This window comes from Ptychodera flava, chromosome 9 (genome assembly GCF_041260155.1).
Source record: "Ptychodera flava strain L36383 chromosome 9, AS_Pfla_20210202, whole genome shotgun sequence".
Classification (NCBI taxonomy): Eukaryota; Metazoa; Hemichordata; class Enteropneusta; family Ptychoderidae; genus Ptychodera; species Ptychodera flava.
In genome coordinates, this window is record NC_091936.1 from 1,841,883 (window position 1) to 1,856,549 (window position 14,667).

General features: G+C 36.5%; 1 protein-coding gene across 8 annotated transcripts in view; it reads left to right on the forward strand.

The window, feature by feature from the left end:
• The window catches only part of LOC139141358 (amyloid beta A4 precursor protein-binding family B member 1-interacting protein-like), a 76,555-nt gene that overhangs the window by 31,907 nt on the left and 29,981 nt on the right, over positions 1–14,667 (forward strand). For 4 of the 8 annotated variants that reach the window (XM_070710998.1, XM_070711001.1, XM_070710996.1 and 1 more), the window contains exons 4-8: positions 1,353–1,379; positions 6,318–6,871; positions 9,892–10,038; positions 13,668–13,827; positions 14,107–14,231. In XM_070710998.1, the coding sequence (XP_070567099.1) occupies positions 1,353–1,379; positions 6,318–6,871; positions 9,892–10,038; positions 13,668–13,827; positions 14,107–14,231 (1,013 nt within the window). The remainder of the gene's footprint in view (positions 1–1,352; positions 1,380–6,317; positions 6,872–9,891; positions 10,039–13,667; positions 13,828–14,106; positions 14,232–14,667) is intronic. The other 4 variants (XM_070710997.1, XM_070711002.1, XM_070711000.1 and 1 more) reach the window with 1 other exon arrangement.

The window sequence follows — 14,667 nt, forward strand, 5'->3', positions numbered from 1 at the left end:
TACTGTATAAACCCTATCAATTCACCCAGAAAAAAATAATTAATATGATTTTAAATAATTGAATTAATTAGGAAATCATCAAAGCCAAAATAATTTTAATGTAGAATTATCAGAAAGTTCAACTTTTTTTGACAGTTCATAGTGAAATGCTTACCATCTTGGAGGATTAAAACATGTAAAGGCAACTTTCCTGAATCCCAACTTTGACATATTCTGAACCGTCATTTATTGTGCCCTGTATGTTATCTAAAGAAATTGCTCAAAATAGTCAATAGAGATAGAGATAGAGATAGAGAAAGTTCTAATTTCCATTTATGGTTGACTTGGTAAGGATAAAATAAAATTACTTTTTGAGGAAAAAAATAGAGTGGTCAATTAAAAGAGTGGTCAAAGTGATAGGGTTTTTATGGTAAAGCTGGGCTGTATAAAGATTCCTCATGTGCTATTTATAGCAATTATGCAATCTGTGTAAACAGTGCAATGAAAGTGTAACATGATTCCTTATAATGCTTTGATGACCTTGAACTTCTTAAGTTTCAAACCTTTGTCTCTTCAGTGTGCTTTCTCTGAGTATGTACAGTCTCAACTTATTAAACAGAACTCACAATGTTAATCAAAGATATCCACCTTCTTCATCAATACATGTGTGACAAAAGGTTATTCTCTACATAACTCAACAGAGCTCTGTCAACTGTTGAGTTGCTTGTTCTTTCAAAACCGCTGGTCAGACAGCTTTAATATTTAGTTTACTTGTCCGTAGGATGACCTTAGTGAGATAATTTCATACAGTAAGGAAATACTTAATTTTGTATCCATGTCTATAGTAGCTTCAGGGACTTTGGCCCTATGTTTTAGTTCCCTGTTTTGAGCTTAGAAGATCCAACTACTGACACTGGAAAGAACCAAATCAGAAATGTTTACATGCAATAGTAAATTTGGCATTTTGCATGATGACATTGATAACTTTACTGTTCAGAAATGTACACTGTGTGCATTTTGATCTTATAGACAATAAATGTTAGATTTTCCGTTGTATGTAACAAACTTATTTTTTCCATACAAGGTTTTTCAAGTGACAATAAACATGGGGATGAGAAACAAAGTCCTTTTTTTTGTATGGGGGGGGGGGGGGGGACAAAATGTTACATCATTTGGAACTGGCATGACTACTGTGATAGCAATTGGTATGTTGTACTAGAGTTACGCATCTTCAATCTCTATAGTAATCTGACTTCCAAATAATACTTTCTTTAACACTCCATCTTTCATCTCACCATGCTTCTGCACTCTTATGATGGTCTTATTCTTCTTCACTTTTCTGTCACTTTTTCTTCTGTATTTCAACTTTGCAGCTCGGATGCAGCAGATGAAACCTCAAGGTAACTTAAATGATTAACTCCTCACTTGCTGAAAAGTGTAAAAATCTCACAGTTGCTGTCGTTCTTGCTGTGATTCCTTTCATTATTGTCTTCATAATTTAAGCATTTCTTCTAGAACAATGTTAAAGCCCTAGTAATGCTAACTTTTGACCATTTTTTACCATCATAGATTTGTGCAGCGGTAGTGACGTACAAGCCCTAGATATTGCCCAACTGAGTTGTAATACTCTGTGTGTTTGTCTACAAAGTCTATGTTGTGCATGTGACTTAGAACGCTGATACCAGTGACATCATTGAGCTCCCAAGATGTTTGGGACCACGCCGCTATTCAATCAAAATAGCACATCTATGCATCTTGCTATCACTGGCTGAATGATCTGTAAATGGATATATTTTGTACTTTTCTGTTCAAATATGTCCTGCTGTGTTTCAGAGAATTCTGAATTTTGGCAGAGGAGGCTAACATTTTATTCTGGAACAATCTGAGCGTTACATATGGCTCACAAATAGAAGTCAGCCATTGTATAGCCTATGGATCAGGTTGGTTGGGTGGTAGTGTGAAATCCCAGTATCAGTGTAAAATCAGTGTAAGATAAACCCAGCACAGCCTAGACTTTCCCTAAGTCTTTGGTCAAATAAACATGAAAATACAGTAAATTAAAGTAATAAACTATGGCAGACTGTCGCATGAGTGGTGAAATTGAATTGTGAAATTGAAGCAACATACTTTGGCATACTGTAACGAAGCGTAGATCAGGGATGGGGTGTGAACGCAATTGTGTTCGGCAGCCAGTATTAAACTGCTGGGCTAGCATGAGCCGAACAAACTGGGACAGTCTAAGCATGGCTGATATCTCGGTGAAAATTTAGAAACAGACTGAAGCTATATAAATTTACAGACCGTCGGCACCGAAGAATCAATTTGAGATCTTATGTAAAGGCATTTTGAATACAGCGGTAAATTTCCTCCAAAGCTTGAAAGGAGCAATTTTTGCAACTTTTTCATGTACACACAAGAACTGATCAGGACTTTGGATCCAGGATAATTTCAGATGTTGTAATCACCCCCCTCAGTGGAAGGCATTTCACTATCTGTGACTAACTTAAGTGCTGTTTACGTTAGAATGATAGCACTGATAGCATTAATAACAAAATCCCCAAGGTTGTAAATAGTTCACATATTTTAACTTTTCCTGCCATCTGGCCATTGTGGCTGTTTATGTAAACATGGTCAATACCAAGGGGTGGAACGTTTGATATTTGGGGCAGGGGTCGAGAAGACTGATGAGTTAGCATAATTTTTTTTACCTGATCCTTTGTACATATTTTTTCCTCACTCTCTTACCTTTTCTTTCTGTCAAGCCGCCTCTGGCTGATTATTTTAGGACATTTGCATATGTAATTAGGATCTGCTTGTCCTATTGCTATAGAAGTTGATATGCATATTCCTAAAGTTGACTTCCAGTACCTAATAAGTTGCTGACCTTAATTGCTTTTGTCATTCTTGTTTTTCTGGTTTAAACATTTTTTGAATGGACCAATTCAAACAGAATGTGAGCACACTGTTCTTGACGGTATTTTTATTAAAATGCACCAAATGGAATATATTGTGCTTTATTAGTTTAACGCACTTGACCTGATGGTGAAATATGAACTTTGACAGGAAAAGGGTTAAATTGTATACGATTGTGAGCCGGGCTGGGCATGCCTATGTCGGGAAATGAAAAGATGATGTTTTTTGATTGACATATACATTTAGTTTATTTATCAACACTTCCAGTGATTATCCGATATATGACTAGTTTATTTACCACCACCTTCCAAGCCCCATGCGATTTATGTTTTACACCTTGTATTTGTGTATGGAAAAACCACCCTGACATCACATCTGGCCAAAGACTTTAAGACTAATGAATTTTAATATATGTAAATGTGACTTTAACACACAGCACATGTATATAAACCCTTAGATTTTGTGAATAAATTAGGATTTCGTAGTTAGTGTTCAAATGTAACACTCTGTACCGGCTTGTCTGTACCGTACGTCCTACCCTCACGGCTGTAATTTCCCTCCGCCACAGCCTACTCTGCAATTCAGCATATTCAGTTATCATGTACGTTTATAAATTGAAGATCTGCTGATTCAAACAAAAATATAAACAAAATGGACTGATGTTAGCAAAACTGGGGCTTTACCTAAAAGAGGCCTTGTATGCAAAATATAGCAGTTAATAAGTTTTCATCATCAGTAATAAAACCACTGCCATTGTTGTAACTACCATCATGTTGTATGATCACTCTCTTCCTTGTCACATGATTACTTTTTGTAACTCAGTTTACACACAATATATCCTACACCTGGGAACTACACACTGTACAGGCCATCTATATGTACAATAATCCAAACAGAACAAAACATCGCTGCGACATATGCTCACGCATGAGCGTATGTCGCAGCAATGTCTGTCTGTCTGTCTGTCTGTCTGTCTGTCTGTGTGTCTGTGTGCTCGATATATCAAAAACGGCTCATCAGATCAGAATCAAATCTGGTACATAGATTCAGTTTGCAAATGGCAAGAACTGATTAGTTTTTGGCGGGTGTGGCCTGCTTACTTTTTGCTCATTTGTATTATTAATGATTTTAGAAAAAGCGGATATACATTGAGAATGACTGAACACAATCTGATGAGATTTGCTACAAATGTTGATCACACCAAGATGTATCAGCCATGGAAGATATTAAGGGTTGACATGAAAGATAATTGCTAATTTGCTTATTTAATGAACTTTCCTAATTAGGGATAGGTATATCTGCATTCACTAGACCAAAGTTGATGAAACTTGCTACATATATTGAAGATACTATGATACAATATTCTTGAAAGTCAATAAGCATTTTTACTTCATCCAACTCCCAATTTGCATATTAAATAAACTTTTGAAATTAGAGATTTATATTTGAATTGACTCAACCGAAATAAATGAAACTTGCTATGTACATTTAAGATACTATAGTATATTATTGAAAGTAATTAAGCATCATTAGGGAAAGACTGCATTAACTTGCATGGTACTTGCATGGTACGATTTTTAAAACACATGAGCATTTTCAGTTCATATCTGGTTGTTTTAATGGGATTGTTGCCTCATAAAGATTTCCACCTTCTTCATCATCACATGTCACGAATAGTTATTCTTTGCATAACACGGGAGCTGTCAGGTCACTTCTTGTATTCATATGAAGCTGAGTTGATGCAAGCCGAGTTCATGCAGTCAGTTCAATAAGTAAATCTGAAGTAGAAAACACAGTGCGATAAGGTGTCATTGGCAGCCAATTTCTGAAGATGAGTAATATCATTAGTTTCAAAAGCATCTCAGCATTTCCATCATTTTCAGTCTGTTTACGTAAAACTCTCAACATTATGCCATACTTACCATTTCTTTCAAATCTTTAACTTTTACATCTGCCATATTGCTATACAATGTTTCAAAAAGATATGGGATGTAACATTTTGAAACATTTTGACGTAACTTTAGTGTGTACAGGTTCATGGTTGGTAGTTAAAAGTCACTTAGTTGTAATATCAAGATGATCACTGACTACAAAATCACCCTATAAATATTCTAGAAGTGACAATTCAAACTTCTGTTTCACCTTAAAAAACACTTCTGATTGTTCTCGGGCTCATTCTCACCTTTGTTTATTGACTGCAGTTTGTCAACTTTGTATGAGTTGAGGCGACATCAGATAGATCATATTTCCCACCGTTTGATTTGATACAAGTGTATTTTGATGTTTTCCATTTCACTTATATTTGTTATACTTCCTGTTCAAACTTATGTAGCACCCTCTAGTGCAGTGGAAGAATGAAATTGTGTAACATCATGGCATCAAATCTTTACTTTGATGATATTTAAATTAAACAGTGGAAATAAATATTTTACCTCACAAGAGGTGATTTTACCAACTTTCCCACTTTCATAGGGTGCAAATGCCATATTTAGGGTCATTATGGCTGGAGATATATGTATGTTGTTAGTGTATAGGAAATTCACATTGTCTTCAAATCAAGCCTCATAGATCATAAAAAAGCGTTTTGGGATGACCATACGATAATGGTGGAAATTAATTATTTTTAATTTTGTATATTGTGCATTGTTTGCTGAATTGAAAGAATACACTGCCCTCAGCAGTGAATCCTTTCTCTGTGTATGTTCCTTCTATAAACTACCAATAACAGGAAAGCATGCTGTTAGTACAAGAAGTTGCTTATCAAACACCGGCACTAGATGAAATCACATTAAAAATGTTACACTTGTTTGGAAATAGGAACCAGAATTCAATGTCATGTTAATGTGTATTCCTTTTAAAAGGTGGTCCATCAGTAACCATGCTGTTTAAGGTACATCTTTCAGTTACAGCTTTCAGTGAGCGTGAAAAATTGACCATAAATTCAGTAACTTTTTTATTACATCGTCCTTTGTCATGTTCACTCTATCCTATGGCACTTTAATCTCATAACAGGTAGATTCTCCAATAATATCTCATGAAATATTATAAACTCAGTATGATTTTTAAAAGAGATGAAGTGTTGTTAGTACATGTTTGCAAAGCCATTTTGAAGCAACATAAAACTCACAAAAGTTTTACAAGCGGAAAGTTATGATGATTTCATAAATATTTAAGAGATTGACCAGTTTACAAGGTATTTTGTGGCCTATAGCTGTATAGCCTCACCCTTATAATAGTATTGTTTTTATTATAGCTTCAACCTATTGAATATTTCTTATTTGTGATTGTATTGTAACCTTGCCAACTTACAGGTATTTTGTGATGTAGGCATTCTACATAAGGCTTGTTTATGGTTCAATGGATTCTGTTATTGATTTGTTGTGATGCCATGTGTAACTTCTGTTACTTACTCTTTACAACCATAGAGTCACAAGATGTTGACTTGGATGCACTACTTGGTGACCTTTGTCAAATGGAAAAGGATTTGGAATGGCAAGCTGATCAACAAAACAAGAATGCTGCTATTGAAGATTTATCTGAAATGATTGGACAAGGCAGAGATGAAACTGACAGCAGTTTTACAGTAATGTCAGACACTGGTAATGATGACATCTCAGAAGTATTCCAGCCCACAGTTGACAATGATAATACTAAGACAGATTTAGATGACAACATAAATGTTAATATGGTATCACCAGCTCAGAGTATTGCCGCCGTATCTGAACATGAGCGATCCATTCCCACTGACCTGCCAATTCCATCTCCAGTTTCCCCAGTTACCATGTCAACAGCAACAGGAACACCAACACCACAAAAGGAAAGCTGGCCAACACCACCTCCATCAGCCATAATATCACCAGTGCAAACAACTCCTACAATCAACTCACCACAGCCGATTGCCACTTCACCAACTCTTTCCTCTCCAACAACCAAGCTATTAAATCTACAGATAAGCTCCCCAACAAATACGTTGGAAAAGGTAAGGTAACCTTTTTGGTTTAGGAGGGTAACCACTTTTTAGTCCCCACGGACACCGTCCGGGGGGACTTATAGGTTTGGTCATGTCCGTGCGTGCGTCCGTCCGTCCGTCCGTGCGTCCGTCCGTTCACGCAGATATCTCAGAGACGCCTGGAGCGATTTCGTTCAAACTTGGTACAAGGATAGTACCATACCTCATACAGATGCACGTCGATTTGTTTCACAATGCGATCAAATTTGGCCGTGGTAGAGGACTTTTTAGTTTTCAGCTCCATAGACTCCCATGTATAAGGCAGACCATAGACTCCCATGTATAAGGCAGACCATAGACTCCCATGTATAAGGCAGACCATAGACTCCCATGTATAAGGCAATCCATAGACTCCCATGTATAAGGCAATCCATAGACTCCCATGTTTAAGGCAATCCATAGACTCCCATGTATAAAGCAGTCCATAGACTCCCATGTATAAGGCAATCCATAGACTCCCATGTATAAGGCAGACCATAGACTCCCATGTTTAAGGCAATCCATAGACTCCCATGTATAAAGCAGTCCATAGACTCCCATGTATAAGGCAATCCATAGACTCCCATGTATAAGGCAGACCATAGACTCCCATGTATAAGGCACACCATAGACTCCCATGTATAAGGCAGTCCATAGACTCCCATGTATAAGGCAGTCCATAGACTCCCATGTATAAGGAAGTCCATAGACTCCCATGTATAAGGCAGTCCATAGACTCCCATGTATAAGGCAGTACATAGACTCCCATGTATAAGGCCAAGAAAAATAAAAATTTAGTTTCTCATCGTATTCATATTGCAAAAAGGATGCAGTGACACAGTTTTTAGTCCCCACAGATAAAGTCCAGGGGGCTCATAGATTGGGTCATGTCAGTCCGTGAGTCCATCCACGTGAGTCCATCCGTTCACGCAGATATCTCAGACACTTTGAAAAAATGTCATGTGACCTCGGTGACCTTTGACCTCGAATATACATATTTGTCCATAACTCAGTAACCACAAGTGGTAAATCTTTCATATATGGTATGATGGGACACCCTATGACGCCACATATTGTACCTCATTAATTATGTGCATATCTAATTTTGAGCGAGCCAATAGAGCTGGAGGTCTGATTTTTGGTATATAGGAATAACTTAGCAATACAATTTTTTTGACAAAATGTCACGTGACCTTGGTGACCTTTAACCTCAAATATACACATTTGTCCATAACTCAGTAATCACTAATGCTACACCCTTCATATTTGGTATGATGGGACACCTTATGACACCACATATTGTACCTCATTAATTATGTGCATATCTAATTTTGAGCGAGCCAATAGAGCCAGAGGTCTGATTTTTGGTATGTAGGGATAACTTAGCAATACAATTTTTTGACAAAATGTCAAGTGATCTCAATGACCTTTGACCTCAAATATACATATTTGTGCATAACTCAGTAACCACAAGTGCTACACTCTTCATATTTGGTATGATGGGACACCTTATGACGCCACATATTGTACCTCATTAATTATGTGCATATCTAAGTTTGAGCGAGCCAATAGAGCTGGAGGTCTGATTTTTGGTATATAGGGATAACTTAGCAATACCATTATTTTGAAAAAATTTAATGTGACCTCAATGACCTTTGACCTCAAATATACATATTTGTCCAAAACTCAGTAACCACAAGTGCTACACCCTTCATATTTGGTATGATGGGACACCATATGACGCCACATATTGTACCTCATTAATTATGCACATATCTAATTTTGAGTGAGCGAATAGAGCTAGGGGTCTGATTTTTGGTATATAGGGATAACTTAGCAATACAATTTTTTTGACAAAATATCACGTGACCTTGGTGACCTTTGACCTCAAATATACATATTTGTCCATAACTCAGTAACCACAAGTGCTACACCCTTCATATATGGCATGATGGGACACCTTATGACGCCACATATTGTACCTCATTAATTATGTGCATATCTAATTTTGAGCAAGCCAATAGAGGTAAATGTATGCTTTTTAGTATATAGGGATAGACTATAGGATAGAAATTTTTTGACAAAATGTCATGTGACCTCGATAACCTTTACCTAAAATACACGATTATGTCAATAAATAAGTAACCACAAGTGCTATGTCCTTTATATTTAGTAGGATGGGAGACCTTATGACAACACATGCTTTACCTCGTTATTATGCCCATATATAATTGTGGGCAAGCCAATAGAGCTAGAGGTCTGAATTTTGGCATATATGGATTAATTAGCAATACAATGTTTTTTTTCAAAATGTCACGTGACCTTGATGACCTATGACCTTGAATATGCATATATATGCATAACTCAGTAACCACAAGTTCTTTACGCTTCAATTTTGATAGGATAATAGACCTTAAGATGTCACATCTTGTACCTCATTTATTATGCACATATGTATTTCTTGGCTGGCCAATACAGCTAGAGGTTTGATCTTTTTTCCCGATTTAGAACCATAACTTAGACATGCCTCTTGTTTCAAATTGGGAACAATGACATAGACCTATGTGTCCATAGATCTGAACATATACACTTTAGTGATACTTCTTAATGACCTCATTTCCCTGCGCCCTCAAGACTAATACTCCTATTACAAGTGGGGACTATGTCATTGTCAATGACTTGTTCAAGTTGATTCGGCGTAACCTTCTGAAATCTTGCAGAAGGACTTTAACATGAAGGTTGTGTGATTGAATGATGGAGTTGACTGTGGTGATACTCGCTATAATTGATATTATGCAATTTATATCTCGGAAATTACTGTCATTTATTCAACTCAAATACATACAGATAATATTGTGTGAACACAATGTATCAAAGATTGAAATAGATAGCACAGGAGCCACCTTCCACACCCTGTGTGCAAGGCTCAGCAATGGACAACTGAAATGTAAGGTTTTAACAATTGTACCATCACCAACACTCTTCAAATGTTTGAAAAATTTCATCTTCAGATGTCACGTAGTGTCAGAATCAGACTTGAAAGTTTGCAAGATAACCTTGATAAAGAAGAACTTCCTGAAGATGAAAAAATAGCCAGAGTTAAAGCAGAGAAAATAAGAATTGCTCTTGAAAAGCTGAAGGAAGCTAGAATTAGAAAGGTAAGCATTAACAAGTAGCTTTTATCAGTTCTCATTTACGGAGAATTACTTTAAAGGTTGTCTTCTGATCTCTATAAGAAGTCATGACAAACTCTAAATACTATGAGCCACTGTATACTTCATATACAGAGAGCTTTACTGTGCTCTCCCTGGCCTTTCGAAATCGTTAGTAAATTTACGAATTTGGTTCAAAAAATATTAGTAAGCACAAATTATGTTATTCTGAACCCACCAACTTTCAACAAGCACTTCTGGTACTCAATAGATGATTTTAAGGGGATAGAAATGATGAATGATTTCATTATAGACAAAAGAAAATGAAAAATCCCTTTTTAGTTTTTTTGATACGCATTTTCAAAAGATTTAGTGAATAACACAGTACATCATGGGTCATGAGTGCTTGTAACATTGAAATTTCTTCCTTGTTTCAATAAAGTGTGTAATTTTGGTCAACCAGCCAATGAATGTTATTCAATTACTCTATCTTTACTACACAACATAACATGTTCAAGTATATTGTGACACAAATCATAACTCCCTTTGTGTGTGTAGTCAGTGGTTGATGATTATATATATTAATTTATGAAGCGGTCATTAATATTATCAAATATTATCAGTGTTTGCACAAGTTTTAGATGCTAGAAAATCTGTCCCCTGTTTTTCATATTTGGAAAGCTCTGTTACTTTGAAAGTATGCATGTCATCCATAGGTACTAGGTGGTGCCTCTATAGCTGCAGTCATTATGCCATGTTCATCTCTAAAATTCTTTTTAAACAACCACTGATCAGAACATTTGGCAGTCTGTAGTTTCGCACAAATTTTGTCTCATCAATATCAAATTTAAGTACGCAAACTGAGACTGGTGATCCTGCTAATGTTTTCTTAGAGACAGTTATACTTTTAACACGCCGCAGATGATCGTCATTTATTTTTTTGTCTGGATAAACTTTTTGGTCATTGGACTGTGCACGGCATTTTCTCTGGATCATAGAAAACTATCAGTATTCATAACATTTGCTGAGACAGTTTCTTGTAAAATATTTTGAAGGAAACTTATTAAAATTGGCAAGCTGACTGAAATATTCAATTTGCAGATCGTCAAATGACAAATCTATGACATCTAAGATTTCCGGCTCGCTTCTAACTCCATGCACAGAAAAACACTTTGCAGTACATGTTAAACCATGCGCGGTCCGGACTGCAGTTCTGCTGTAGTTCGACTGTCTTCCAGGCTGACTGTTCTTGATCTCTTCTAGCTCGGCGGTTTCATTGTTTCGTATTCTTTTCATATCAGTTGCCGTTTTTATGCCCAACTATCTTTCCCAACTGGATACTATCAATCCAAAGTATTTGTAACTGCCCGGCCCGCTTCCCTCGATCCGCGTCAACAGTCCATTCGGAAAGTTGACAGCATGTGAGTGTTTGGGTGTCTCGAAACTACCGTAATGGGGTGCATGACACACCACTATGAGATTACAAGACCCGGGGATCTTGAAACCTTTTCGCGCATGCTCATGTTATCACAGGTCAAAGTCCAAAGCCAGCTATCACCATGTGTCGATGCACCGATGATAGGGGCAGCGTTGGTTTTGAAAGATGAGGTATGACAGTATTTCCCCGGAATTCACAATCTTGACCGAAAATCAGGCTTCAAAAATAACAAAATCGTTCGTAAATGGCCGATCGGGCCTTCATTTTTTTTCGTAAATTTTCATTTTTGTTAGTAATTTACGAAAGTTACGAGCGACAGCGAGAGCACAGGCTTTAGTATGTAACTAACCATTTTTAGCTCACATTTGGTATACCAATGTGAGGTTATCGTATAAGCTGAAGTCAGTGGCGTCTGTATGTATGTATGTATGTGTGTACATATAGTATGTCCGTCAACATCAAAAACTCGCAAACCACTGCACTTTTCAGCTTGGTATTTGGTTTGTTGATGCACCCTGGGGTATTGATGGGATTTTGTTCAAATGAAGTTTGCATTGCCAAAATTATACAAATGAGCCTAAAAATGTGAAAATGGTCAAGAATTAATAACTCAAGAACTGATGTTTTGATTGCTTTGAAAACTTGTGTGCAAGTACCTTACGTGAACCTTACACAGTTTTATGAATATCGTGAAGATATCTTAAATTTTGTATTTTTGCTGAATTTTTGGTGATTTTTCTTATGTTAATTAAAAATTCTTCTTCTCTGAAACTGCCAGCCCAATTGCTCTCAAATTTTGATTGGATGTTTGCAAGGGTGTTACCCTTCTAATTTGTTGAAATTATGACAAAATTGGAAAAATTACTGTTTTGGGGCAATTTTTGTCATCGTTGCTCAAAAAATCTTAAAAAATATTTTCTCTTTAAAGCCCCTTGACAGACAGCTTTTATATTTGGTATACAGATGTCCAGGGATGACAATAGTTAGATATGTGGAAGTTTTCCTGAAATATACAAATTTGTATTTTTAGCTACTATAGACTATAGTCTATAGAAGCTATTGGGATGGGTGTCTGTCCGGTGTCCATCGTCAGTCTGTATGTGTGTATCTATGTATGTATGTATGTATGTCCGTTTGTGAGGATGTCCGTCCACTCAAATATCTTGAGAACTGCAGTATTTACAAATTTGATATTTGTAATGTAGATGCAAAATTTGTTAATTTTTTGATATTATTGAAAATATGCAAATTAGCCTCCAAAGACAACATAATGTGAAATTTCCGGAAAATTCGATCCAGCTAGAGTGGAGTTAAATTTTTTTGGAAATTTCAAAATTCGGAGGAAAAAGAAGCCAGGAAATCGTGTGATTTGCATACATTTACATAAATTAACACCTCTTTATCAGGCAACTTTCGACTGGTTAACAAGCTACAAGGTGAACCCCACCAATATTTTAATCTACGGTTAAAAAATTAATTAAAATTGAATAAATATTTGCAAAAAAGTGATTTTTGAGCAAAATTTGCTGTGTTGGGTGCAGGGCCCCCTCAAGACAAACCCTAGAAACCTTTATACCAAATATCAAAGTTATCAGATGAGTAACTTTTGAGAAATAAAGATTTAAACCAAATATGGCAAAAATTGACCCAAAAAATACAAAAATTGAAGATTTCATTAATTATCTATCCTCATTCTAAAATGGCAGGGGTTTAAAGACCGACACTCAAAAAAAATGATTAAAATCATGATAAGCAAATTAAAAAATGCCTCTTATTTAAAATGTAAGGACTTTATTGCCAAACAAAATAGTCGTTTTGTTAAGTAGCATTTAAAGAACACAATGTGAAAATTTCAGAAAATTAACCATGGTATTTGTTCACATGAACATGTTATTGCCAAAAGTGTGCAAAATTAGAAAGGAAAATTGACATTTTTTATAAAGAACACTCCAAAATGATTTGGAAGCTTTCCTATCAGGGTAGGGGGATAGTAATCATGAGATGAGCACCTTCTGGTGAAGTTTATTTTGCCATGCATGAGCAGCTTACATGAACTTTTAGCAGCTTTTCAGTACCCATTGATCAGGGAGTTACTAATCTAGCAAGTACAAGTTCATAAAGTGAATTTCAAATCTTGGTGTGTTTCATGCACAATCGACCATGTTTTACATACAGTCTACTGTTTGTATATTCTTAGTTAATCATCAGAGTTTTCACAGAAGATGGTAGCTCTAAGACAGTTCTTGTGGATGAGAATATGACAAGTCGTGATGTTTGTCATTTACTGGTTGAAAAGAACCATTATGAAGAAACTCCAAATTGGGTGCTTGTAGAGAGATTACCAGATATCCATATGGGTAAGTGGAAACAACCATTCATTTCAAGCTCCAGTAGATCCCTTAATTCATTTCAGTAGTGCAGATATTTCATCTGGTGAAAACCATGCAGTAAAGTACATAAGGCTTGATCTACTTGTCAGTGTTAAAAGTTTGTCAAACATGATGGTAAATCATAGTGCCTTTGACGTACAAACAACAGTACGTTCATCTAAGGACTTCTTTGAATAAGTATCGATTGTCATGTGTTTGCTTCACAAATTTTATGTACTTAAACTATTCGTGTGCTTTTATCTGTAGAGAGAATACCAGAAGACCATGAACATTTAGTCACTGATGTCCTGTTACTGTGGCCACGGGAAACGAACAACACAATACTTTTCATGGAAAAAAGAGAAAAATATGCTCTTTTCAAAAATCCACAGGTAATGTCTTTTTTAGCTGTGCTGTCAGTGACGTGTCTGTTATTGTTTGTCCATTCACCTATCAACAGCAAGGAGGCACCATGGCCCAGTGGTTAGGGTAACGGATTCACTGTCAGAGGGTGGTGAGTTCGAGACCCGGTTCAAGACCCGATAGGTCCAGAGTAACGGACTCACTGTCGGAGGATGGTGAGTTCGAGACTCCAGCACGGTGTTGTGCCCTTGAGCAAGGCACTTTACTCCTCAGTGCTCCATTGGGGGTTAGTGGGTTATTACCTCATCCTGTAATTGGGCTAACGCCTGTTGGATGATGGACTGAATAAAATACTCTACCTCTTCTCAGAATCTGCTCATCTGATTGCTTTGAAATTTGGTATACAGGTTCCTTTGGGTGATCCAAGTCATGTTTCTTCTAATTGTGACAAATTGTGCATATGGT